At 36.8% G+C, this 27,743-nt stretch overlaps 3 protein-coding genes, 1 long non-coding RNA gene and 2 pseudogenes across 6 annotated transcripts; 3 read left to right on the forward strand and 3 right to left on the reverse strand.

The window, feature by feature from the left end:
• Window positions 1-1,389: 1,389 nt before the first annotated feature.
• LOC149732010 (SCAN domain-containing protein 3-like) lies at window positions 1,390-3,228 on the forward strand. Its single transcript, XM_089883050.1, has 3 exons — window positions 1,390-1,538; window positions 1,892-2,388; window positions 2,435-3,228. Exons 1-3 carry the CDS (start codon window positions 1,390-1,392, stop codon window positions 3,226-3,228), a joined length of 1,440 nt encoding a protein of 479 aa, XP_089739176.1.
• Window positions 3,229-5,227: 1,999 nt separating this feature from the next.
• Window positions 5,228-6,192, reverse strand: LOC149732011 (uncharacterized). Its single transcript, XR_016385516.1, has 2 exons — window positions 5,646-6,192; window positions 5,228-5,589 (listed from the first exon to the last, which is right to left on the reverse strand). It is a non-coding gene; the product is annotated as an uncharacterized LOC149732011 (long non-coding RNA).
• Window positions 6,193-12,482: 6,290 nt separating this feature from the next.
• Window positions 12,483-27,439, reverse strand: LOC149732012 (uncharacterized; annotated as a pseudogene). The gene is made up of 9 exons (XR_016385498.1): window positions 27,348-27,439; window positions 27,165-27,280; window positions 26,929-27,075; window positions 26,731-26,861; window positions 13,995-14,218; window positions 13,817-13,932; window positions 13,655-13,750; window positions 13,283-13,585; window positions 12,483-13,228 (listed from the first exon to the last, which is right to left on the reverse strand). The product of XR_016385498.1 is annotated as an uncharacterized LOC149732012 (transcript).
• On the reverse strand, window positions 18,163-20,631 carry LOC149732013 (uncharacterized). Of its 2 annotated transcripts, none has more exons than XM_089882271.1 (2): window positions 18,981-20,631; window positions 18,163-18,245 (listed from the first exon to the last, which is right to left on the reverse strand). In XM_089882271.1, the coding sequence occupies exon 1, from the start codon at window positions 20,343-20,345 to the stop codon at window positions 19,110-19,112; it is 1,236 nt and encodes a 411-aa protein (XP_089738397.1). In that variant the 5' UTR covers window positions 20,346-20,631; the 3' UTR covers window positions 18,163-18,245; window positions 18,981-19,109. The 2 variants fall into 2 exon arrangements, with proteins under 2 accessions (XP_089738397.1, XP_089738396.1); XM_089882270.1 differs by having other exon boundaries at window positions 18,163-18,279.
• Window positions 20,880-23,041, forward strand: LOC149732014 (uncharacterized). The gene is made up of 2 exons (XM_089883672.1): window positions 20,880-22,225; window positions 22,376-23,041. Exons 1-2 carry the CDS (start codon window positions 20,880-20,882, stop codon window positions 23,031-23,033), a joined length of 2,004 nt encoding a protein of 667 aa, XP_089739798.1. The 3' UTR covers window positions 23,034-23,041.
• Window positions 23,044-26,374, forward strand: LOC149732015 (uncharacterized; annotated as a pseudogene).
• Window positions 27,440-27,743: the final 304 nt, after the last annotated feature.

Below are 27,743 nucleotides of genomic sequence, written 5' to 3' on the forward strand. Positions count from 1 at the left end.
CCTGCAATAACACAAACTGCCAAAAGAAAATTTTACACTGCGACTGTGATAAAATTGTTTCAAGCAAGTTAAAAGATGACAAATTTTTAAAATGCGTGTGCGGAAAAGAATTGGACTGTACATCATACAGAGAGCGATACTGAAGGAAAATTCCTGATCGCCTCAATTTCGGCAGGACCAAAACGGCTTACACTACTGTCAAATGTATACGGACCAAAATCCGATAACCCAATTTTTTTTGATTCGCTTTTTTTGGATAATAAACGACTATTTAGATAACGACGCTATAATAGGAGGAGATTTTAACGCAATTATGTCAAATGATCTAGACAAGTCACCGGGCAACAAACACACAAATGGTAAAAAATCCAGTTCGGAAATTAAGAACTACATGAAAGAATTCGATTTGGTTAATATATTTAGGGAATTAAACCCGAGGCAGCGGAGATTTTCCCGCGTTCAACAAAATCCATTCACCGGAAGTCGCATCGATTTTTTTCTTGTTTCAGAAGGTATCCATTCACCGGAAGTCGCATCGATTTTTTTCTTGTTTCAGAAGGTCTAACACCACATATGAAAAACTGTGATATAGAGAACCCAGTATTAAAAATCGGATCACAGACTTAAACCCGGAGTTTAAAGCAAACGGCCCAGGGTATTGGAAACTAAACAACAGACTTTTAGACGGCCCCCAATTCGTAAATCACTGGCGCCTTCCTGGCCCCCAATTCGTAAATCACTGGGCGCCTTCCTAACGATCAATGAAACTCCAGCATATAATCTGGGATAGTCTAAAATGCTGGTTGCGAGGAAAATTTATTAAACATGCCGCCGAGAAAAGAACACCACAAACCAAAGAAAAAGATCGAATAGAAAAATTACTTAAAGCAACTCAGCGGCGCATTGATTCGGGCGAAGTCAGCTTACAACATAAGATACGAGACTTACAAAGCTCGCTGAATGCAATATTGGAAGGCAAAACGTGGGCAGCTTACAACATAAGATACGAGACTTACAAAGCTCGCTGAATGCAATATTGGAAGGCAAAACGTGGGCAGCTATCGTGCGAAGCCGAACAAACTGGGCCGAGAACGGGGAAAAAATACAAAATATTTAAGCCTGGGAAATAAAAATAAAAAAAACGTAATACAATCGTTCGACTAACAAAGCGGGCTAGTCATTGCGCACCGCAGGGAAATAATGACCACACTCAAAGAGTTCTATCAAAAGCTATATTCAAGCAGACCAACAGATACTAAGCAAATAGATTCCCATATCCGCGTGGCGCAGCTATCGCGAAATAGCGAGGAGGAAGAGGCCTTTTGGGGGAAAGATATTTCCAAGACGGAGTGGTATCAAGCATTACGAAAAATAGGTTAGTCAGTTATCATGGATGATTTAATGAGCGTTATGAGAAACAATCAGGCAGAGATGGACAGAGGAAGTTCCAGTGCAAAAAAGCGGCGTAGAAATTATGACGAAAGTTATTTGAAGTTTGGTTTCACGTACGTGGAGAAAGATGGTTGTCAGCACCCAAAGTGTGTCATTTGTTTAAAAGTTTTGTCCGTTGAAAGTATGTTGCCAAGCAAACTAAAGCGACATCTTATGTCGACGCATATTAGTTTATCTGACAAACCTAGAGCATTTTTCGCTCGTAAATTGGCAGGTTTTCAACGGCAGGCAGCGTCAATTTCCACCGCTTTTACAATTCCTTCCAAGGCCCAACTAGCTTCATTTAAAGTTGCTTACCGCATTGTCAGGGCTAAAAAGCCGCATACAATTGCAGAAAACTTAATTCTTCCCGCCGCTATTGATATGGTTTCAATTATGATAGGAGAACCCGCTTCGAAAAGCCTACAAAAAATCCCGCTTTCAAACAAACTATTGCAAGGCGAATTGATAAAATCGCGCTTGATGTTAATGACCAACTCATGTCCGCAATTCGAGGGAAAGTGTTTGCACTCCAGCTCGATGAAGCTACAGATAGCAACAAAGATGCACATCTTATTTGCTATGTTCGCTTTATTGGTGATGACAACGTGCCCGTTGAAGATTTGTTTTTTTGTCGTCCAATAACTGAAAGTTGCAGAGCTGCGAATCTATTTGAAATTGTGAACAATTTTATTGAAAGCAGTGGCGTCGAATGGAAGATGTGTGTCGGGATTTGTACTGATGGAGCTCGCGCGATGTCTGGACGCTACGGTGGCCTCCGAACATTGGTCAAAAATGTTGCACCGGGTGCTGAATGGACACATTGTGTTATTCACCGAGAAGCTCTGGCATCCCAACAATTAAGTGGCACATTAAACTCGGTGCTAAAAGATGCTGTTAAAGCGGTCAACTATATTAAGACACGACCCCTTAAAGCTCGTTTCTTCCAGAAGATGTGTGATGACACAGGAGCAGAGCACAATGCACTTTTTTCTTATTGCAGTGCTCGTTGGCTATCAAAAGGAAAAGTTTTGCTTCGAGTTGCGAAATGAGATTGCTAATTATTTGCAAGAAGAAAAACACCAACAAGCCGCAAATTTCAAAGATGTGAACTTTCTAACTAACTTAGCATACCTTTGCGATATCTTTGGAAAACTTAATCACCTTAACACTACTCTTCAAGGAAAATATACTCATGTTCTCGGTCTTTTTGATAAAATCACTGGCTTTCGAAAAAAAATTCAAATATGGAAGGCGGACTTATTAAAGAGCAATGAACGAAGCGATTTCCCATTTTTAAAACAACGTCTGATGGAAAACTTTATTTCCCATAATCTTGAAAACGATAATAAAGACGTAATTTATGAACACCTTGACAACCTTAGTATGCACTTTGAACATTATTTTCCTGAAAACATGGGTCAACATGATTGGATTCGAAATCCGTTTAATTCATCTTTGATTATTCCGGATTGCTTTTCAACAAGTGAGGCGGAACAATTCGCCGATTTAGCATCCGACTTTACACTAAAAACAAAATTTGAATCATCCGAAATATTTCAGTTTTGGAGCAACACTTGCCAAGAATATCCACAAGTGCGCGACAAAGCGCTGCGTGTACTACTGCCCTTTGCTACATCGTATCTTTGTGAAGCTGGGTTTTCTGCGGTAGCGTCAATCAAAACGAAATATCGATCACGCTTGGATATAGAAAGAGAAATGCGTGTGTGTATTTCAAGCATTCCACCACGATTTGAAAAGATGTGCTCAGAGCAGCAAGCTCATACTTCACATTAAGTTCATATGCTTAAACGAGCCTAATCTTAAAATACTGTGAAAATGCGTTTTTATTTCTAAGACCTTTGGCTAAGTGCGCCGCAAACATTTTGAATAGCTCAAGTGGCGCCGGGTGAAAAAAAAGTTTGGGAACCACTGCTCTAGGCCTACCTCAAACTTTAAAATAACACTAAACAATGAAATAACACGAAACATCAAATATGCTCCAGGCCTACACCTAAAACTTTAATTTAACACTAAACAATGAAATAAAACGTAGGCCTACCTAAAACTTTGAAATAACACTAAACAATTAAATAACACGAAACATCAAATATGCTCCAGGCCTACCTAAAACTTTAATTAAACACTAAACAATGAAATAACACGAAATAACAAATATCCCCCAGGCCTACCTTTAAACTTTGAAATAACACTAAACAATGAAATAACACGAACATCAAATATGCTCCAGGCCTACACCTAAAACTTTAAAATAACACTAAACAACAATATGCTCCATTTTTTCGTGTTCAACATTAGGTTTGAAAATATGCTGAGGTTCACTCGAAAATTAAAAACATAATAAAGTATATACATTTTTTTAAATATTCTCAAAGAAGATGCATTAAATCAAAAATAAATTTTGGACTTTGTTTATAGAAACTAGAAACGATCAAAGTTGAGTAAAATTTTTCTTACGGGAAATCCTATAGATTGTCGAAACAGCCTTCTATTTTTTTACTCCAGCTGTTTTTTTCACACTTTTTATAGAAGCCGTTTCAGGTTACATTTGAGCATATCTATCCATATGCAAGTTTTAATTTTTTGTTGGTTGGCCCCTTCGGTTATTGTTTCAGTTAGTTTTTGGCGTATTCTTGTAGTGTTTTGATGGAAACATAATTCCGTACCAAGTTTTTAATTAACTTTTGTTGGTTGGCCCCTTCGGTTATTGTTTCAGTTAGTTTTTGGCGTATTCTTGTAGTGTTTTGATGGAAACTTAATTCCGTACCAAGTTTTTAATTTGTTAATTAAAGATCGAGGCAAAACAAGGGCAGAAAGAACAAAACAAACTAATATAAACAAAACATTAAAAACAGAAAAGATTATAAAAATCAGGTTTTATTGGTGTTTAAGAGTAGTTTGTCTAATTGTTTCCGAACAGTTTTTCCAGGTATTGTTTGATTAATAATTTCTTTCTCGAGATGATACAGCGGAATACGGCCTGAAAATCTCCGAATTCTTCAGGCTTAAAGCGCCGCTTTACCTTTTGTTGATCCCAGTTCTAGAATGTCTCTTTTTACAGGTTCCAGGACTCGTGGATGTCGGGTGGTTCCCACTGCAGGATTCACTTTCCTTCCAGTATCACTGGACATGGAACAAATTGCTGATAGCATGTTTCGTCTCGTACATGTCGTCTTTAAGTTCAATCCTGAAATTTAAAGAATCGTTTTGCACACACCACATTAAACCTAAAACGCGTTCCGTCGGGAGTTCCCTGCAGTTAACGTCAAAACATTTTAACCTGTCCGCACGATCTGCAGACGAAATCTGCAATAGACTGCAACTTCGGGCTTGTTACTAACAAACTTGTGCAGTCTCAACCGTGCACACTGTAATTTACCCTGTTTACATGAACGGATTGGATTTGAATTCAATCCGACTTGATGTGACGTCACACGAATTTCAAATCCGATCCGCTAAAACGTTATATTTACATGGCGCGTTTCAATCGGATTGAAACTGAAATGGGAACCGAAGCGTTTGTAATCGCCAGTTTTAATAAACTTTATTACCCGCAATAACCGTATAGCTTGAAAAATAACAATCAGCAGCCTTTAAGTGCATTTGTGCATTACTGTAATCTACTGAACTGGTTTATCCAAAATTCCAAATGGGTTGTTGTTATTAACAGACAATGCTGATCTTCCCCCATAAACATACTAAAACATATTGTGTTTCTGCTAGCTGAGTTTCACAAAAGTGTGCTAAGTTTTGGTCCTATGCTTTAACAAGTATGACATATGTCAAATGGTTTTATTTGTTTAATTTATTGGTGGTAGGTACTGCAACAATAAATTATTAACAAAAGCAAAATATACAAAACAGTAACGCCACATGTTTATCTGCAGAAAACAAAATTTGGGTATCACATACAACATACTTCATACAGACAACCAAATACACTCTGACAAAGAAGTCAGAATGGCTTTTACATCACAAACACTGTTTTCGAAGGAAGTAGCAATAAAGCTCGGACATTATTAAATAAAGCAGCAAGTGTTTCTGTCGCATATCGATAATAATAAAATATAAACATATTAGCTTGTTAAACCATCATCAGTAAAACTTCACATGTTGTTCTCGTGGTGTTGATGGTTCCTGAAATATAAGTTTCAGTTTTGATGAATGCACTAAGTCCTTCCAGGCATACTAACCTTTTGCTCATTTGCATTCTTTAATCTTCCATCACTTCAGTCACTCTACCATTTTGAATTCAATGCAAAACTTTTGTTTGTGGGGGGCGGCTAATGTTGAAGATGTGGGTTCGCGCTCCGCAGCCTTGCGACGACGCTGTCAGTTTTGATGAATGCACAAAGTCCTTCCAGGCATACTAACCTTTTGCTCATTTGCATTCTTTAATCTTCCATCACTTCAGTTACTCTACCATTTTGAATTCAATGCATAACTTTTGTTTGTGGGGGGCGGCTAATGTTGAATTTGTGGGTTCGGGCTCCGCAGCCTCGCGACGACGCTGTTCCTTCCTGCCCCGACGCTCACGCTATCCGACTCCGCAACGCATTGCACACCAATGTATGACACTTGTACGGCACATCTCAATTTATTGTACGGAGAACGAGCGACATCGAGCTTAGAGACAAAGTGAGAACAGCAGGGGTATTGCAAGTCCCGTACTGCCTCCAGTACAGGAAAGTGAAAGGTTTATATAACAAAAAACACGTGTAGTAAAACAATAAAATTGATCGCCTGGCATACACACAACTGGGTAATTGTTTTATTATTACGATTAGAATGACGGGAAAGTAGATGTTACGAAAGCAGCGAAACTGCATTCCATTCCTGTCATGCTTTTGTTTTCGCTATACAATTCAATCTTTATGTATTAGTATTAAATTTAGCTATCTTTATATCATTAAATCTGTGCTAGAGCACAATCAACCGCTACATGTTCTTTTTGCTGCCAAATGTGTTAAACAATCCTCCAAGATTATAATAGAAAAAGAAGTTTGGCTGTAAACTACTACTCTGATTATTGTGTTACTTGACTGGTACATGTACACAAGCAAGTGCCCTTGCAAATAATGCTGGTCAATTATGCTATGTTATGGTGGTCTATCTCCTCAATAGGGTAGTAAAATATGCAGTACTGGTAAAGAATGCTCCCAACAATTTTGTGGTACTATATTTAGGTATCGAGGCAATACGCATGTGGTTGGAAAATTCTTCAGTAGCACAAATTTTGCTTGTAGACTATAAAAAGCTGGTTTTTACCTATTTCAAAGAGCGAAATATGCATTTGTCGGGAAAAATGTAATTTATTTGTCATGTTGTTTCATGGAAATTACTGCATAACAAGTCATAAACATCAACCCAACTCGATCGCTAAATCCGGATTCGAATCAGACTTAAACCGTCATGTAAACAGGGTAACCGACAACGCGGTATCTACAGTGGGCACCAAAGTTAGTATAGACCAAGTTAGGAAACGGCGCTCGTGTCCGCCATTACGGAGCCCACAGAGCGTGAATCGCCTATACAAATGCATGGTCCGCATGTGTTCATTTAGTTCTTGTAAGCGATACAAAGCTAAAAAAACACGTATAGCGGTTGTTTTAACATATAAAATATAATTTCTAATATAAATCTTGTTATATAATATTAAATCTAGGAATTAATGTGGAGTAAATTAGTATTTTGACTGGTTTTCGGCGTACAGTGTGGTTTTAACAAGGTACTTTACGTTGGCGATTAAGACTAGCAGCAATCAGCTTAGTTTACATAATAATATATGATCATACCTACGAACCTACAGAGCCATTCTTTACTACATTTATAATCCAACATGAGTGGACATGCAGCTCCCAACTGCTTAAGTACTAGCAGATAAGGTGTTCGCGTTTTCCGATTTCATAAAGACCCGAGCAGCAATCAGCTTAGTTTACATAATAATATATGATCATACCTACGAACCTACAGAGCCATTCTTTACTACATTTATAATCCAACATGAGTGGACATGCAGCTCCCAACTGCTGAAGTACTAGCAGATAAGGTGTTCGCGTTTTCCGATTTCATAAAGACCCGAGCAGCAATCAGCTTAGTTTACATAATAATATATGATCATACCTACGAACCTACAGAGCCATTCTTTACTACATTTATAATCCAACATGAGTGGACATGCAGCTCCCAACTGCTTAAGTACTAGCAGATAAGGTGTTCGCGTTTTCCGATTTCATAAAGACCCGGAACGCAGAAAAAAGGTAGCTTTCAAGCAGAGGACCAAAAATAGTAACTCAGTATTGTTTTCCTCAATGTCACTTCGATATTAGGCAAATTTTACAAAGATACCTTAAGTTTCGTTGCCGGGTATACGCGTTGAGTTTGTGGGCCAAAAAATAAAATCACGGCAATTTACATGCAAAACTGCAGCTAGATACACCAGTATGGTAATGTATTTTAAACATGTTCTTTTATGTTTTTGGTTAGTAAACTGGATATTTTCTGTTTTTTTACTCTTTAATCGATTGAGTGTTCAATAAAAGTTGATTATTTTTGTGAGGTTTATTATATTTTTGTGAGGTTTATTATTATGATAAAATATAACATTAGTAGAAAGCCATTTTTACGCGCAGAAGTGCAATTGGTTTTTAAAAAATCGCAATATTTAAACGAAAAACAGCACCCAGCAATGATAAAATGCTATGCCGTGGGCTCCGTAATGGTGGCGACTATGACGTCATAGACGCGAGACAATGGATAACAAGACTCGTTTTACAATCCGTTTCCTAACTTGGTCTATACTAACTTTGGGCACTGCTGATAAACATCGTCTGTAGGGTGTGTAACGGTTACGTTTTTTATTCAAAACATTATTTCTTTCTAACAGTTGTTTTACAGTTACTACTACCGGTCTTTTCGCTTTTGTCAAGTCTCCTGTTCTTATCGTGACCGAAGAGACGAAATAAATTTCATTCAAACAAACCATCATCAACATAAAAGTTCTGACGAACGAAATCTACCACATCTTGCCCAAAAATGTCCTCACCGTCATCTGCCGCTAGCTTTAATCCATAATTTGCGACGCCCGGTGAGCTCTTGGCGCCAAACAAATGAACCTTCATCCGGTACTATTTCTTAAAACGAGTCGTCCTTCCACCACAGAAATCTCAAGAAATCCCGATCTTGTTTTCTAACAAAGAACTGATGCAACATTGACTCAATATCTGCCATCACGGCGACTTCTTTCCTGAATCGGGTAAGAACACCCTACAAGGTTGTGTTTGTTAAGTCGGTTCCAGGCTATTTCTTCTGTGTTTTTTTTGGATGGTATATTCCCTTATGCGGCACGTAACTTACTCTGCCAAGCTGACCCGTTAGATTTTTGTCATTAAGCCTCTTTACATGAACAAATTAATCGGTTTAACTCGCAAAATAAGCACATTTTTGACGTATGGTTTGCGTCGTTACGGCTGACTGCTGTTTTGCGGGCTGAGAGGCGCTTTCTAACTCGCGTGTAAAAGGCAGGTTAACGCGCAAACTTTGCAAAAGAGTGGTCGTTTCATGTTTTGAACCTTAACATGGAAGCAAATAAAAACAAGCCTGATTGCTACAAGAGAGCCCTATGGACATCTAGAGATATTTACTATTTAATAGATTTAATACAAGAAAAACGAGTTCTTGAGAAAATTGATGGCAGACTTCAGAGAAACAAAGTAATTTTTCAAAACCTAGCAAAACAGATGCAAGAAATCAACTGTTCGTACACTTGGTAAGTATGTTTAAAGAAAATCGAAATAACGTAAGGTCCCAGTTGTAAGCTCACAGTATAATTTTAACTTGGTTTTATATATTATGATGTAGTAAACATCTGTTAAGTTACTCCATTAGTGTTTGATGTTTAACTTGGTTTTATATATTATGATGTAGTGAACATCTGTTAAGTTACTCCATTGGTGTTTAATGTTTATTACTAACTATAATAAGAGAACAACTTGTACAAGACAAAGAGTACACAGGTATAAGTAAGAAAGTTCAGTAACAGTACAGTATAGATATTGTGCATTAAAGTTCGTTGGTTAGTACTAGGTGTTTTCTTCACAAACTTCTTTTTTATAAAAGGGAGCAGCTACGAAATATATGGAAAAATCTTTGAAAAAATTATAACAAAATTAAACTAAATTTAAGTACATCGGGTGCATCAAGCAAAACGAATTCCCTGCTTCAAAACAGACCCACAGCAAAGGTAAATTAAATAAAATAATGTTATTTCAATAAGCTTATACTAATGTAACAATGTATATTTTTTAAAGGCAATGAGCAACACAGGAGAAGTGAACCTTCTTCAAGACTAATGGATGGTGAGAATCAATTTTAAAAGTAATTATTAATCTAAAAAATACACTCATTTTTTCCTTTATGTTCTTTAATAGTTAGTTCATTGGAACAGGACGGACTACGTGAAAGTGAAGGTACTGCAATTATTTTGAATTTTGGTCCGAAACTTTAGTTCTTTTTTATTTTGCAGCACTCAATACAAGTACAACTCGTATTGAAGAAGCATTATACAAAGTTAAATACTTCAGTTTCAGGTCAAACATTTGATTTTCCAATTATTTTAGGGGCTTAAATAATATTACATTCAATTTTTCTTAAAATGCGCCATCGTGCTTTCAGTCTTCCAAACGTGTTTTCCACAACCATTAGGGCACTACTATGGTAGCGGTCCCTTTAATTAGTGCAGGTCCACCGCTAGGGCCACTAGGTGCGCTAGGTAGATAGTAGAACCATAGAATACTAACTTACAGATAGAAGGGCAACGAATTGGCCCCATTGTTATTGTCACGCTTCAGTGACAGTTTACTATATAAAGGAGCGTGTCTTTGTTACGTTGGATAGATCAAAATTATTTGAAAATGATATTTTTAATTACCATGTATTTCAACTAAGTATTGATAAATGTTTGTTATTTCGTGTAAGGCTGAGATATCTAAATGATTTTTTTTCGTTCACGACTATCTGTTTGCAATAAATCAAATTAACTAATTAAAGCTGTCCGTCAGATTAGAAGTTGTTGTTTAAACAAAATTATGTCTGTTCAATGGGAAACCGAGCTCAGTGAGGAAGTGATTTGCGAGCTAATGTGTTTTGAAGACGGCGTAGTTGTTGAGGAAGAAAGTGCCAGCACCCTACACAACAGATTATTATGAAAACGTTATTAAGCAATCGATACTGTCGAATATAGAGATGAGCGATGTTGGCTTAGCTTTGGCTACTAAATGGTGTGAAGAGTTTGCATTGAACAGAAATCCCGACAAAATTGTAATGCTATATCCAATGCACTGCACAGAGGCTACATTATTTTTTATTGGTAATTTAGAAAATACAGAGGCGGCTGATCATTTATTAAGCATCATTAATAACATAGTAGCAAAGCCATCGGTCAATCAAATTCAGCAATCATTTGGAATATCGGAGAATGATATATTACACAGTATATTGCAGGTTGTGTAATAAAAAAGTCCAGAAAGAAATTTCCAAATCTTGAGCAAGTGCTTCAAATTTTGTCGGATTCAAGTGCAAACACTCAGTCTGATTTAATTACACTGCTAGCAAGGAAAGGAGGATGTATGGTTAGGCCAAATCAAGACTTTTTATCGCTGTTTGTCGCGGCTGCAGACGTTCGTGCTTAAAGGACTCGGCACTCCTTATACGCACTTCAGTTGGACGCGCTTTATTATGCTAACCAGCTTCGTTTGGTTGTAATTCATGCGCGGTAACTAAAAAGAAACGGAATACACGTCAATATATATACACATGATTTAAACAGCGATGTTAATTTAAATTAATACCTGAATTTTCGGCGTTTAAAAGTTGCAAATAATAATACAAACAATCGTGGGTAATCTGCAATTATGAAAAGAATATTAGTATAAATTAAATAGAAAGAAAATACACGAACATACCACGTAGAGAATGTAACCTCAATCCTTTACTTAAATGAAATCAAAGTTATGCGCCAAGAGTAAACTGAGATTGCCACGTAAAGAAACTCAATGAAGCAAAGAAACATAGATATTTAAACTTAAATAAGTTTGGCAGTCAGCCAACCGTGACACTGTTGGAACATCTCTATTTAGAATTTTCAAAGGAAGTTAATAAACCACACCAAGAAGTCGACTTTAAATTGCTTCTGAAGTCCTGTTACACAGACATACATGTTGTAAAATTTTTAGAAACATTACAAGTTTCAGAGGAGTTTGACATTGCAGAGGATGAATGCAAAAAATTAATGGAATATGTCATCTCATTGTTTTTAAAAGTAATAAGCCATAGCTATGCAAAGAAAAAATTCTAAGCTTTATTTAATGTTTTAAAGAAAGGTTCGGGAGGACTCAGAAAGCATTTAAGCCTTGATCTTTTAGACAAAGACGTTCATACTTTAAATAAACTTTTTCTTTGGTAGTGGCTCATCCGATTGGTCTGTCCAAGCATTTTTTGATCCATATGTTGTATTGCCACCTTTTATTTTTTGGATTATTTTTCTTTGAGAAATATGCTGTATTCCATAAGCAGCTTGAGAAATATCTGGGTTTTGAGCTCTGCTGCCAAGTGATCTCTGTAAAATTGTTTGATTTTAATACAGTATATTACCTAAAAATATGTTTAAAAACTCTCGTTCAAATAAGCAGTACTACTAGTGACGTCACCGATGCAAATATAGGTGATAATAACTCGAAAACGATACGGTTTCTCTTAAACTTAAACGATAACAGAAAAATTGAAATTGTATATTAAACTTAATAAGTTGATAAGGTCTGTATACGAATTACAAAATTTTGACTTCAATCCCCCTTTTAACAGTTAAGGTACATTATTACATTATCCCCTACCAAATTTCCAAAGAAAGCTTCTAGAACGTCTTGAGTGAATGTATGCAAACATACCTACTCAAAACTATTCAACATGAAATTGCATAAAACAATTAAATTGTTGGTAGTAAAAATTAACCCTTCCAAAGTTTGACGTGGCAATAATCTTTTTCCTTCACCACCATAATTTTCTTTTATATCTCCCTGAAACAAATAAACCAATCAAGTTTATAACTTTTAAAACTCCACTTCATTAATTTACCATCCAATTTAACAATGTACCAAGAAATTCTTCCTGCAATCACTTTACTCGACTGTCATTCATGCTTCGGATTAGACATGAAGGGCCACGATTAACAATATCAAACCATCTGTTAAAAAAATCCCATTAGTTCAGAATATTCTATAAATAAAAATTCTAAACCAAGTACTCTAAAACAGTAGTAGGACAACGAGACAATCGTCACGCATGAGTGACTAGGATATGATTTTAGAAGCGCCATTATACTGTCGTCTTATTGTAATATATTGTATCAGCGTTGGTTATAGTAATGTCTTGCTAATTTTGTTGTAGTGAGTTACGTAATAAATCTCGAAATGATTGATATTGCAGAGTTGCGTAGGGAGTTTTAGTTATGGAATATCGCTTGCTTCTGAAGAGAATCTTTTTTATATACAGTGTAATTCTAATAATAACACATGCATTAATAAAAGATTTCTTTGCTGTTAATACTGACCTTGGAAAAAGGATTTAAGTTGACATGAGCTTCAGTCCACCGGGAAAGTAATGCAGATCGCTTCTCCAGATGGTACAAATCTAAAATATGTGTCCACAACACATCGTTACCTTGCATGCACATGTAGCGTGCCCCTCCTGGCCTTGAAGAATACAAGGAATTTCTCGCTGTCTAAAAAAGTTATTAAGTTACAAACAATATAAAACAAATATAAATTTTAGTTACTTTCAGCAGATGTGAAGGGTCAGTCAGAAATAAGAAAAATTTGTCTGGTGTCATTTGTGAACGGATTTGGTACTGTAAGTTGGGAACTTAAGTTAATGGTTTGTTTTCCACTCATCAATTTGAAAAATTTCCGATTTATAGGTGATCCATCAGCAACAATTGCATGAATGTTGATGCCACGTGATTCACATTCATACAGAAGTTTCCATGTTGTTAACGATATGTGTTCAGCTGGGGCAGTGCGAGTAGGGTACCATGCAAGCGGCAATGACAGCTCTCTTCTTATGGTCCTCACATAGAATACTAAGGAACAATGTTTTAAAACTTAGAAGAAATTCAACCCAAAAAGTAACAAATCAATTGCATATTCACCCAAGATATGACTCGCAAGCTGTGAAGAATCAACACCTGTATTTAGCTCAACAAAACCAACCAGCTTCCCTTCTCTTAAAACAAGATTTTCTCTTACTGCCAGATAAAGGTCATTTAAGAAAGTGATGTGATATTAAAATTCAGATTTTTTAAATAACTCACTCTTCATCTCGTCCAGAGTTATGTAGCCAGGTAAACCATCATGCTCTTCGTTCTTCAAACGTTTCATCTCTTCCAAGGCCAATTCATTAATACCGGGCTTTGGTGCAATACAATTTCTAATTAAAAAGGCAAATAAATATATATATTTTGGTAAATTAAATGCAACAATAATTCATACCTAACATTTTTGATTGTTGATGGAGATGGCAGGATCAGCACTCCACTCAATCGAATGTGATCCTATGCAGCTGAGGATCTGCTATATAATTCCACTGCCCACCTTATGATATCTGGATGATACCTTCGTGATTTTAAAGGTTTCCCGCTGTTTATTTTTTGGTTGGTGAAGAACAGCTTTTGCCAATCATTTTGTTTTTTGTTTTGTTCAGGACCACACATGTCCTATAATAAAGTTATAATATAATTCAGCTTTTAGTTAAAGGACTTCATTAAGTTCCCAGATAGCAAGACTTTGTTGGCAGACCGTTGGCCAACATATTTTTGGTTGGCGTTGGCTCCTGGTATTTGGCCCAACGAAGGTGCAATGACCTTTTTCAAAATCTAGCCTGATTTCGAAACTTATTAGCTGAATTTTTTTCATAATATAAGGGGACAATTAATTTGATAGTTTTCAAACTTTTATAATTATACTTTTTTTTGCGCCTTTGTTGGCGTACCGTTGGCCAACATATTTTTGGATAACGTTGGCTCCTGGTATTTGACCCAACGATGGAGCAATGTCCTTTCGTAAAATCTAGCCTGGTTGAGAAACTTATTAGATAAACATTTGTTATAACGTAGTGGATGCAATTAATATATCCATTTGGAACTTTTCCAACTTGTGTGTTTATATTTATTTTTTGCACCTACGTTGGCGCACCGTTATCAACCCACACTGTAAATCGTACTGAGTTGAGTTAAAATAATATAATAATCGGTTTCATCCCAATCGAAGATTGACTCAAGATTAACCAACCGAAACGATGGTAAGTTATATTCGATATAAGTTAAAAGGATTCCACGCTCAGTGGGAGTTCGTTGCGCAAATACGTCATTGTGTTATCGCTAGCTATTACTATATATGATCCAGCCAGAAGCGAAAACGTTTGGTATACGTTAGTCGTTATACTTTATAGAATTAGTGTAGAATCCTACAACTTACGTCACGACCAATACCGGGCCAGCACGTGACATTTTTAGAACATAGACAATTAGCGCCATTGTTACGCATTTCTTCACTTTACCTGTGTCGGCCATTTTTTAATTTATAGTTAGAGGTCAGTGCGTGTCTACTGTATTAGTGTCTGTTGTATTTAGAATATTTATTACTTTATGTGCCTAACCACTGATTCTATTTGAATAAGGTGACAAGGGTGTAAATATTAATTGTGTTGTTGTTTCCCGTACCCGTTGGCCCTACTTAGTCACAATTTGAAAACCTCGTCAGTATACTCTTCAGTCCCCTACCAACGTATAATAAATTTCAAGAGTCAGAGTGTATTTTCATATGGACTTTATTCCGATTTAAATAGCCATATTACGGGGTTTGGGTGCAGGGCCGCGTCCTTTTTAAGACCGCCATAACAATTAGAAAATACCACGGCTTCTGAATTAAACATATATACAGACAAAAAAAAACATTATAAATTCAGAAGCCGTGGTATTTTATATGTAATAGCCAAACATAACGCGTAAGCATTTTATGTATTTAAAAGTTAAAATCGTAATTAATGTGTATAACTAAATGCGTTTTAGCTTATATTAGAATATAAGGACATGAGTTTTATACAAACTAACTAGACAGGTATATGATCTTCTAAACTAAAGGCACTCATTTTATTGAGCTAGCATCGTTTTATCATAGATACTCTAATACGTATTAGAGTATGGTTTTATATGCAATATATATTTTAAAAATGTTTTGCCGCGTTTAATTTCTCACGTGACCCCGCCAACTTTGGCAAGTGACAAATCGAATTTTGGCGCGCACTAGAATAAAGTGTAATTCCCTTTTTGTTATGTCCTTCGGTCGTTTATTAAATGAGAAACACGTTTATCAAACTAAACAGATCTTAAGAAGTAGTTCAAACGTCACGGTGTAATATGTAATAATGTAAAAAAAACAAAAACCTTAGTCAATGTCATTCAATGTCGTAACGTCACACGTGACTCACCAAATACCGCCTGGTGGCGCTATAACAAGAAAGTATTGGGGACCTAACGTAATATCATAACACCTCCCCAGTAACTTTGAGGCACATGTAATAGAACAAAAACGAAAAGTAAATATGTACAGTAGCGGTCAATATACAACACGTTGTTTATGTGGCCGTGTAGATCGGCGAATTGGTGGGTGACTAGTAGTAGTAGGTACATTTGTAATACAGGGTATATTCGTGTTATCGGTGTATCGCGGTTGTAGTTGGTCAAAGTGTCGCTTTACAATATTGTCTCCCTCAACCTTAACTTTAAAAGTTCTCGGACCCAGAATTTCTTCTATCACCCCCGCAGTCCATTTGGGATCGGTACTTTTTCGGGGCCCACAGCACAATGCATAACATAGGGATCCAACAATAAAAGGGTTGTCTTTGGCAGGGCCTGTAGGGTGTAGTCTTGTTTGTAGGTGATGGCCTTGAGCCACATGAACAGGAGAAGGTACCATCACGTCAATCTTGGTACGGATTTGTCGATGGTGTAGTAGTTCACTGGGTGAAAATCCTGTAATCAACGGTGTACGTCGATACTGTATTAAAAATTCCTGTAAAGCTGCTTTGGGGGGTAGTGTGGACTTTCGTAAAGCTTGTTTAAAAGATTGAACAAGACGTTCTGCAGCTCCATTTGTAGATGGGTGATAGGGCGCGCCAGACAATTGTGTAATACCTCGTTCTTTACACCATTCTTTAAATTCTTCCGATTTAAAACACGTGGCATTGTCTGATACAATTGTATGGGGATACCCCAGATGAGCGAAGTCGATCTCTAATAAGTCCGTAGTTGTCTTGGTTGAAATTGAACTGGTCATGTGAATACAGGGATATTTTGAAAAAGCATCTATCATGACGAGCCAATTATGTCCCCTGAAGTTGATCGCATGATCCACGTGAACTCGGCTCCAAGGTTTCTCTGGTAGTATCCAGGGATGCACCACTGGTTTCGGAGGTTTGCTTTGGAACTGAGCACACGTGATGCAAGCTCTAGTTGCATTCAGAATATCGTCATTAATGTTCGGCCAATAAACAGCCGTGCGTGCAAGCTGTTTCATTCTTTGTATTCCAAAATGTCCGAGATGTAATAATTCTAACACCGGTTGTCGTAAACTTGTAGGTACTACCAATCTCGTCCCGTATAATAAACATCCATTTACCACTGACAAGGAATCTTGAATCTTTTTAAAATTTCGTACTTCGTCACATAGTTTGATCATCACTTGGAGGCCAGCCCTCTCGAGTATATCGCATCAGCTGTGAAATGACAGCATCGTTGCGTGATTCTGTCAACATCACTTTTGGATCAGTCGGTTTCAACTGCCTCCCAATTGTATGTATTGTGTTCGCAATATGTACATCATCTTCTTCCTCTTCCCCATCAAACGTTTCGTCAGGTCCCACCGGAAGTCGACTAAGTACATCAGCATTCGCATGGTCTGTAGTTTTCCTGTATTCAATAGTGTAATCGTATTGACTAAGCATTAGTGCCCATCGTGATAGCCGGTTGGCTGCCAAAGCCGGGGTAGCCTTGTAAGGACCAAACAACGCAATCAAGGGTTTATGATCTGTAATTAAAATAAAAGTACGTGAGTAAAGGAATTGATGAAACTTGTGTAGGGCAAATATTATCGCCAAGGCTTCCTTCTGTATTTGGCTATATCGTCGTTGTGCTTCGTTTAGTGTCTTAGAGGCATGTGCTATCGGTCGTTCATTGCCATCTGTAAAGCGATGAAATAGCACGGCTCCAATCCCCACATTAGAAGCGTCACATGCTATGCCAATAGGGAGTGTTGGATCGAAATGGGCCAACACTAAATCGGTACTTAGCAAGTGTTTTAATTCTTGGAACGCCGTTTGTTCCGTTTTACTCCATTTCCAGGATACGCCCCTACGTGTAAGATGGTATAATGGTTCAGTTAGGGTTGATAAGTGTGGCAAAAACTTAGCATAAAATTGAATTGAACCTAGAAATGATTTTAAACCGGTCACATCTCGGGGTGATGGCATTTGTAATAAGGCATCTACTTTTTTTCCTTTGGCAATGCCATCCCTGGAAAGGGTATGTCCTAAGTATTCTACCTGATGTTTCGCAAAAACACATTTTTCTTTACGACACCTCAGTCCTTTCTCTTTCAGTCGTTTCATCAAGTTTCGCAAGTTCTGTAGATGATCTTCATAATTTCGTCCACTCACCAGAATATCATCTAGGTAAACGGCCACTCCTTTAAGATCAGAAGTTAATTGGGTCATTATTTCCTGAAAATAACCAGGTGCTGATTTAATTCCAAAAGGTAAGCGTTTTTGTAGTAGCACCCCCTTGTGCGTGCTTAGGGCAAGCCGCCGCTGACTCTCGTTACTGAGTCGAATTTGATTGTACGCATCGGCTAAATCTATTTTGGTGAAGCCATATCCGCCCCCCAGTTTCTGCATTAATTCGTCGGGAAGTGGAATGGGATGCCGATGGCTTTCCAACTGCTCATTCACGGTGACTGAGTAATCGCCGCAAATACGTATTGATGCAGACTTCCCGGAAACAGTAGCCTTTTTTACCGGCACTACTGGTGTTCCGTAATCATTAAATTGTGTAAGTTCCCATACCCCTTTCTTTATACCCGCATCATAGGCCTGTACTACTTCATCTTGTAATGCGAAAGGGATAGGACGTGGTTTGCAAAAAATGGGCTTAGCATCCGGCTTAAATTTAATGTCAAGTTGGACATCTTTGAGGCATCCTAGCTCGTCCTCAAATATTTGTTCGAACTCCTTACATAATTGTACACATGATTGCTGTAGTGCAGAATATTTGGGGCATTTTGGTACTTCTTGTGAACTTATAATGTTTACCGTATTGCTTTGTTTTACTTGAAACATTGAGTCAATGGACAAATGTAATTGTCTAATGCCTTCCCGACCAATCAGGTTTAATCCCGGTACTTTTGTAACAACAAAGTTCATACCTGTTGGTGGATTGACCCTACCACCTTTCCTTGTTCCAGTACATTGTGCCAAGAAAATTCCGCATACTGGAAGTTTATGATGCGATGCCGATTCATATCTCCCATAAATCGGTTGTAGTGTTGGTCTTCCTAATTCCTCCCATCGTTTGTCCGATAAAAAATTTTCACCTGCTCCTGTGTCAACTTCAAAACAATATTCCTTTTTCCATTTACCGTTAATGTTTGCTGTAGTTGTGGTGGGGAGTTTATTAACTTCACTGTTGTAACCAATGTTCTTTTGTTTCTAGTGAAATTTCCTTTGTCTTTAGATTTTCTTAAACATGCAATTTCTAGATGTCCTTGAATTCCACAGTAATTGCAAGTTGTTCTCAAGTGGTAACAATCTCTAGGTCTGTGTCCAGGTTTTCCACATCTTATACATGCCCCTTGTAATTGTGTATTTCTGTAGCCAGGTGGTGGTGCCGTCCTTACAGGTGGTTTCCTGTTTGGCTTGGGTGTAGCTGGAGTTACTTGTCTTCGTTTTATTAAATGCATTTGTTCTTGAACACTAGATTGTTGGTTTTGAGCCGTTTCTTTGGCAACCTTTGCTGCATCTTCAACTTCTGTAGCTAAGTTGATTATTTTTGAAAATGTTAAGTTCTTGTCTTGCATTTTGAATATTGTTTTTAACACGGCTTCGTTTTGAACAGAGCAAATAAATTTCGTGCATAGAGCTTCATCTAAGGGATCTTTAATTGAGGGAAAATCACATGTCATGGCTGCCTGCCGAATTCTTGCTGCCAGTTCATTTATTGATTCTCCAGGTTTTCTTTTCATGTCACTCCAAAACTTAAAGCGTTCACGGACAATAAATTTTCTTGGGTGGTAATGTTCTTTCATTATTTCACCAATTTCTGTTATAGTAAGTGAATTAATATCCTTTGATTCTTCTTGTTGTGCAGCTACAGTTTGTAAAAGCTTGTATGTAGTTGTAGACTGGTTGGTCAGAAATACTTGTGGTATTTTCTCTTCAGGTATTGAATGTGCTTTAATAAATGTATCGAAGCGTGACACATAATCCATCCATAGTTCTGTAGTTGGTTCAAAAGCTTGAAATGGAGGAATGTTACTCACTGTAGTAGAAGGGGTTGTATCCCTACTCAGTTTTTCTAGAGATGCTAGAAAAAGTTTTGCTTGGTTTTCCACTTCTTGTCGTTGGAGTTGTAGTTGCTGTTGCTGTAGTTGTACCTGCTGTCTCTGTAGATCCATTTGTGCTTCGGTTTCCCTCCTTTGTAAATCAATCTGACGTTGCTGTTGTTCAACTTGTTCTCTTTGTATTTCGATCTGTTCCTGTAGCGTCTTTAAAACATCTTTCGTCGTTGCCATTTTCAGTTCATGTATAACTGAAGCAGTGTACGTGAATACTTTTGTAACGTATTTCTTTTATCCTCGTCGCCAGTTTGTTATGTCCTTCGGTCGTTTATTAAATGAGAAACACGTTTATCAAACTAAACAGATCTTAAGAAGTAGTTCAAACGTCACGGTGTAATATGTAATAATGTAAAAAAAACAAAAACCTTAGTCAATGTCATTCAATGTCGTAACGTCACACGTGACTCACCAAATACCGCCTGGTGGCGCTATAACAAGAAAGTATTGGGAACCTAACGTAATATCATAACACTTTTAATATTTGATTCACGGGACATGAGTTTAATTTTAAACACGTCGTATGGTTAAATCGTGTAAACTAAAAAAAAATTGGTTAATACATTGCCAACTGATGGCGCTTCAATTTCCGCGCAAAAACGTTATGACGTAGCCTGGTCCAGCTCAGCATGTTGTTAACTGCTTAGTTCTGTGTTTATTTTATGTCAGGATTGTTAATTATGAATTGATTAGTGCAGTGTGCTACTTAAAATGCCGCGCAAGTTAAAGGTAAAATCAGAGTGGACAATTCGACGCCAAGCTAAACGAAATGTTAACCAGTTTCTTGCTTCGTTGAAGAAGCAAACATACAACACAGTTATTGATAAAAGTGTTAACAACAAAACCAGCACATATGAGGCAGTAAACCTGGACGTTTTTGACAAAACTTCTGCCCCAACAGAAGAAATAACCTTTAATAACATAGAAGAAGATGATAGTACTAGTAGTGTTTATAGCACTGATGGGGATGACACTGACCTACAAGAATCACAATTTGATATAAAAGGTGAACTAGCAGCATGGGCTACTACCCACAAAGTCCCTCATGCCTCCTTGTCATCTCTGTTGCATATTATGAAGGTTCCTTTCCCAATTTTGCCCAGGGATCCTCGCACGTTGCTAGGAACGGCTACATCTTATGATGTGAAGTCAATTTGCGGAGGCGAGTACTTTCATTTTGGTGTGAGGAATTGTACTTGTAAAGAACTTAGTAAGTGTTCTTCATTGCCAGAGAGCATGCTTATTTTAATGCAATTAAACATTGATGGTTTGCCGTTGTTCAAAAGCAGCAACAGTCAATTTTGGCCAATATTAGGAATGATAACTAATCTTTCATCTTCAAGTCCTTTCCTCATTGGTCTTTTTTATGGACCCTGTAAGCCAAAGCCTGTTCAACAATATTTAAAAGACTTTATTGATGAAATGAAATCCATTGAAGAACAAGGTTTAATTTATAACCAAAGGCGATTTACTGTTAAACTATCGGCTGTTGTTTGTGATACTCCTGCCCGGTCCTTAATAAAGTGCATCAAGCAACATAATGGCTACGCAGGTTGTGACAAATGTACCCAACGTGGTTTTTGGAACAATCATCGAATGACCTATCCTGATTTCAATGCTACTTTGCGGACTGACAAATCTTTTGCTGATATGGACGATGACGAGCATCATTTATCCTTATCTCCATTTCTGTCTATTAAAGTTGGACTAGTATCTAACTTCCCTCTTGATTACATGCATTTAATCTGCTTGGGTGTGACAAGACGCCTAATTGGAATGTGGTGTCGTGGTCCTTTAATGACTCGCATTAGTGGTTCCCAGGTAAAGACCATCTCATCTTCATTGCTTGCCTTGCGCAGTTACATACCATCTGAGTTTGCCCGAAAACCTAGGGGTTTAAATGAATGTGACCGATGGAAAGCTACAGAATTTCGACAATTTTTGTTGTATACTGGGCCAATAGTTTTAAAAAGTGTTCTTGATGACAATATTTACAAAAATTTTATGCTTTTGCATGTAGCAATATTTATTTTGCGGAGCCCTGATTTGTGTAAAACATGGTGTGATTACGCTAACAGCTTGTTAGAGTTATTTGTAAAACATTTTTCTGAGCTGTATGGATGTGAACATGTGGTTTATAATATCCATGGTCTACTACTTTTGCATGTAGCAATATTTATTTTGCGGAGCCCTGATTTGTGTAAAACATGGTGTGATTACGCTAACAGCTTGTTAGAGTTATTTGTAAAACATTTTTCTGAGCTGTATGGATGTGAACATGTGGTTTATAATATCCATGGTCTACTACATATTTGTAATGATGTTAAAACATATGGCGCACTAGACAAGTTTTCATCATTTTCCTTTGAAAACTATCTTCAAAAATTAAAACGCATGGTGCGTAAGCCCACGTATCCTTTACAACAGGTTTTAAGAAGGTTGTCCGAAAGTGTTTCAGCTTCTTCTGTGACTTTACAAAGTAATTCTTTTCTTCACTTACATACCTCTGGGCCTTTGCCACAAGCTTTTGCCAATGGGTTTCTACAGTATCGAAAGTTGGTGTTACCGAGTTTTTCAATTTCTGTGATGGATGGCGACAACTGCTTTAAAGTGAACGGGCAGATTGTAAAAATATCTAACATTTTAGTCTCCAATGACAACAAAAACAAGGTTATGTTAGTTTACAAAAAATTTGTTCATGCTATCGAGTTTTATTCCTACCCTTGCACCTCTGTGACATTTGGCACATTTTTTGTTTATGATCTTTATGAAAAACTGTATGTTTCCATGTTGGCAGAAATTGAAAGCAAATATGTGTTGTTGCCTCATAAACATGGCTTTGTTGCATTTGAGAAACACTGTTAAACCTTTTCTTTTTTATATTTTAAACCTTTTATTTATTTGTTATTTACAGGTTATTAGAATTATGTATGCCGTAATAGAGTTTGCTGAAGAAGACAATGGTGATGGTTGTTCAATGATTGAAATAATACCCTTAGGGTGGTTATCAGAAAAGGAAGAGTTCTGTTATTGGCCACCATGTGCCTACAGGTTAAAACTTGCAAAGTTGGTTAAAAACAATGTAGAAGCAGATTCAACTTGGATGAAATGCACTATCAAAAGGGTCATGTACAAAACAGGTAATTTTATTTATAATTTTATAGTTTTTCTTAATGTTGTACATATTTTCTAAAATGTAATCAATAGACTCCTACTTGAAAGCACGGGAAAAGTTGCGACAAGCTGAAGATGTGTCAGATCTTCAAACAAATCAGATGCAGAAATGTCAAAAAAGCGTAAAAAAAGGTTTGATCTTACTTGTTTTGAATGTACAGAACAGCAATATGTTTAAGTGTGTAATTAAAGGCACATTAAACAGTAGAGAAAAAATTTCCAATTCTTTTTATATATACTATATTGGTGATTTATAACATTAATTAAAAAAAAATAAACAAAAAACCTCTAGTTTTTGTTTTATATACATTTAAAATTCATATACGTCAAAACGGTATGTGACGTCACACACCGCCAAATCAAACTTCACGCATGTACGAATTCTCTATTCTACTCTTTTCAGACCAGTAGCTCGTTATGCTGATTGTGATTCTGATAGTGATGACTCACCTCCCCCTCTTAAAAAAAGAACCCAATCTGCACCTGCACCCCCACCTTTGCTACGAACATCGAGTGCAAGAAGTCCAGAGGAATTGAAACGTCAACTTTTAGAAATTGACCAGGTGTGTCTTGTTTTAATAAAGACTCAATCATATTTCTGCTGTTCCCATAGACCCTTATGTGTAAAACTTTTTTTTATTTTTTTATTTTTTAGCTCGATGACACAATTGAAGTATGCAATTCCTCCTTTTCTGAAGTCGATTCTACCTTGCAAAATGATAACACAGGTATGTCCTTTTGTTTTTGCAGTTGTATCTGTATATATTGTGGTTAGCGTGCCTGCCTGTAACCCAGAGGTAATGGGTTCAAGGCTCGTTGGTGCTACCATTGCGGGCGTATGTGTCCTTGGGCAAGACACTTAACGGCAATTGCTCCAAAACTCAGTGGTCACTAATGGGCTGTCCAAATTTTCAGCCATACATAAAAAAAATGAAAAAATCCCCCCCCAAAAATATTCACTCACAAAGTAACATATAGTCAAGTGGGATAATAAAAAAACTGAACTAAAAACAAAGCCCATAACTTTAATACCCTATATAAAGCACAAGAAGTAACCAGAGCATTACACTTGATTTAACTAAATTATAAAGGCTTTTGAAAATCTAAATGACATCTTGACTTTATCTAAACTAAATTCAGCAACATAATCATAAAAATGACATGTAAATGTAACTAAACAGTCTTAACCTAACACATAAATTATATCATCAGAAAATGTAGGCAAAGCTGTAAAACATCTGTTTTTGATACTTGATTACCTTTAAAATCAATTAAATCATTAATTAAATTAAAATAATTTACATATATAACTTAAAAATTAATTTTACCACAAAGTTAATATTGGTTGGGGTAGAAAAAACAAAAACCGAAAAAAAACACAGTTGTTTTTAACCCTTCCCATAAGGCGATTTTGGGATAAAAAAAGACAAGAGAAAAAAGTATGAAATGTTCGTAAAATTTAAAATTCAAATATACCAGCAGCAAGGTACTTAAATATGTAGCAAATAACTGCATTCATAATAAATTTATCACGAAAGGTCTTCTCACAAAAAAAAGTTTAGCAAACCCCATGAAAAGTTTTTTTGTCAAGTTTTTGTTTGATTTAGTAATTTGTGTTTTACCGAAAAAATAATTACCTCCTAGAATGACAGTTAGGATAAAAAATAAGCCAAATAAATGTCCTTTTTACCCACAAAATGTGTTTGCGATAAAATGATTTTTTTAGCGGGCTAGGGGGGTTGTCCTTTCTTACCCCAAGTACCCCATTGTTTTTTATTACCCCACTTTACTATATATGGTAACTCGTAACCTGGCACGAGGTGTATGAAAACCCGTGTTATAACGACTGTTGTTTTCCGGCCACGCGAGGATAAAGTAAGTTACATTCATTCATTCAACATGGTATTTTTTTTTAGCTGCTATAAAACAAATTTTATGTGGCATGGAACAAATGAAACTGCAACTGGCAAATGTGTTGGCTGTACTTAAAACCAACTCCCAGAATGCTTGCAACCCTATTAAGTTGCCATCTGATGTTTCTTTTCCATTAAAAGACATGGAATCTTTGAAAAACATTGAAGATGCTTTACAGGATCAAACAACACAAAATAACCTGGTAAGGATATGTGTACGTGTAATTATAAAAAGAATGTATAGTGTAAGATTAACACTTTATTGAAGTTTTGTATGGGGTAATCATATTAAATGGGTTTTCATAAATGTAATTTGCATGTTGATATTCATTTATACTTTGTTTACAGTGCATAATATTTGTTTTATTCTTTTTACCTCAGGTGCTGTATTTTGGCAGCATTGGAGGAAAAGACCTCAGCACAACTGTAAGAAATATATTGGTTCAGTGCATGGATAATCAATTTGCTTTGCACTTCAACATGAAAGGCAAAGGAAAAAAACATGCCTTTTCTATTCTGCAACTCAACAAGATGATTCAAAGTATGTGCTGTTTTTATGATACTTATTCTTTTTAAAGGCGTAGTGGCGTAGCCAGCCCAAAACTTTAACTTGGTTTAAAACAACTTGGTTTAGGAGTTACATTAAATTAGTTCGTCAGAATGTGTCAAAAGCTGGTTTACCACTCAATGAATGTATGAAATGGTTCTTGTGAACAATACGTGTGCTCTGTATAAGTTCTATATTGAACAAAACATTTTTAACAGGAAAATAACATGTTTTAGCTCATTATAATTTAAGCATATTTATGCACATGGACAGTGTGGTAAACATAGTTATTGGTAGTAAAAATTTGACCTTTGCCTGCAGTAGCTTATCAATACAATCATTTTTACAGAAGCAGTGCGTCGTAACCACATCACTGCCAGTGCCACGGATGCAGATATCAATTCTGTAACAGCAGACTGGCTACGGTTTGCGAAGGATCGCGATGGAGGTCGCAAAGAGAGGGAGAGGAAGAAATGGGAAGCTGAGTTACATGGAAATTAACAATATACTTCATGATATTCCCATCTTCCCAAATTCGTTCATTGTTTCAATACAAAAGTGTTGTTGTACAAAGCATTGTGATGTGTGAAAGTGGCAAATTAAATGCAGGGTCAACGTTCAGAACGTTGGCAAAAGCATTGGGCCAACAATGCGTTGAGGTTGGCCCGATGACAATTATTGTTGGCGTTACAGCTTCGCCAACCGAAAGCCTTCTATTGGGCCAACAATGCGTTGAGGTTGGCCTGATGACAATTATAGTTGGCGTCAACGTTGGGCGTTAGTTGGCCTTACAGCTTCGCCAACCGGAAGCCCACGAGGAACCAACGAGCATTTAGACGTTGACCCAACATTAACCCTACGAGTTGGGCCGATATAAAACAGTCGTAAGGCCAACAATTCGCCAACACAAAAATGTTATCTGGGTTACCTCATCTCCATCGTCATTGACCTCAACCAAATCTTTAATACAATCTGGATCACCTTGCACTTGGCCTTCATTGTTGATGGAAAAACTCTCACAATTCTTGCAGGTTGTGCAATTTTCTTTTTTCGAATCAACTAATGAAACATAAAAGTAGATGTTATTTCTAAAAACATTTTATTGAAGTGGATCAAGTTGCAATACCGATAATGCAGCAAGTCTTTGGACGATAGAAGGTTTTTGTTGCAACTTTCTTTTCTTTACAGTCCCATAACGGCAAGTGGTGCGGGTGAGCCAACTCTGTTTCTAGTTGTGGCACTCCATTACATAAATGGACTGAATTCAATTCAACTGTAATATTACATAAATGTTAGTATGGCGTAGAGTACCAAGGCTAATTTTTAAAACAAAAAGTTACAAACTAACAATAAAATACTGACCTAAAATTGAGTAGAGGGTTTCATATCGGGGGTTTCCAATGTTTAATCTATCCAATGGAACATGCCAGCCCCCATATAAAACTTCCTCAATTGTGGCATCTGGAGAAAATGTCACCCTATAAGGCAAGAAATATGGAAATTAACAAAAAAATATTTTATTACTGATAATAGCGGTTTACTAACCTAATCAAAGGAATAAGATAATCTCCCTTTAACTCCCCAACAAGATTATCTTTCCAATTATAAAAGATCCAATCCCCTGTTAAAGAATGATATTAGGCTACTGATACAAAGGCTGCTGTGCCACCAGCATTCTGCATCACACTCAAACATTGACCAACTTTCCAACTTAAGACGACATCCCTGGCCAGATTGACTTTCATCTGCTCAACATTTAACAGTCAATGAAATTAACAGATTATTTATAAAATGCAAACCACCTTTGAAAATGGTGTCAGCACAATATGCTCTTTTCGCAGGTTTGTTCTAAAAAGGACTGGCATTGCCATTTCTTGTGCATATAGTTCAGCAATGTGCGTCCACATAACACATTTTCCATCTAATGTCATAAGACGAGAC

The sequence above is a fragment of the Ciona robusta genome, chromosome 8 (assembly GCF_009617815.1).
Source record: "Ciona robusta chromosome 8, ASM961781v2".
Classification (NCBI taxonomy): domain Eukaryota; kingdom Metazoa; phylum Chordata; class Ascidiacea; order Phlebobranchia; family Cionidae; genus Ciona; species Ciona robusta.

Bases quoted from the DNA above. Each gene is read 5' to 3' on its own strand.
- LOC149732010 (XM_089883050.1), top strand. From the start codon at position 1,390: ATGGATGATTTAATGAGCGTTATGAGAAACAATCAGGCAGAGATGGAC. The intron at 1,539-1,891 runs GTGTGTCATTTG...AACTATTGCAAG, and splicing joins GATGGTTGTCAGCACCCAAA to GCGAATTGATAAAATCGCGC. The intron at 2,389-2,434 runs GTGATGACACAG...TTCTTATTGCAG, and splicing joins TCGTTTCTTCCAGAAGATGT to TGCTCGTTGGCTATCAAAAG.
- LOC149732013 (XM_089882271.1), bottom strand. From the start codon at position 20,345: ATGGCAACGACGAAAGATGTTTTAAAGACGCTACAGGAACAGATCGAA.
- LOC149732014 (XM_089883672.1), top strand. From the start codon at position 20,880: ATGCCGCGCAAGTTAAAGGTAAAATCAGAGTGGACAATTCGACGCCAA. The intron at 22,226-22,375 runs ATGGTGTGATTA...TTTGTGTAAAAC, and splicing joins AGCCCTGATTTGTGTAAAAC to ATGGTGTGATTACGCTAACA.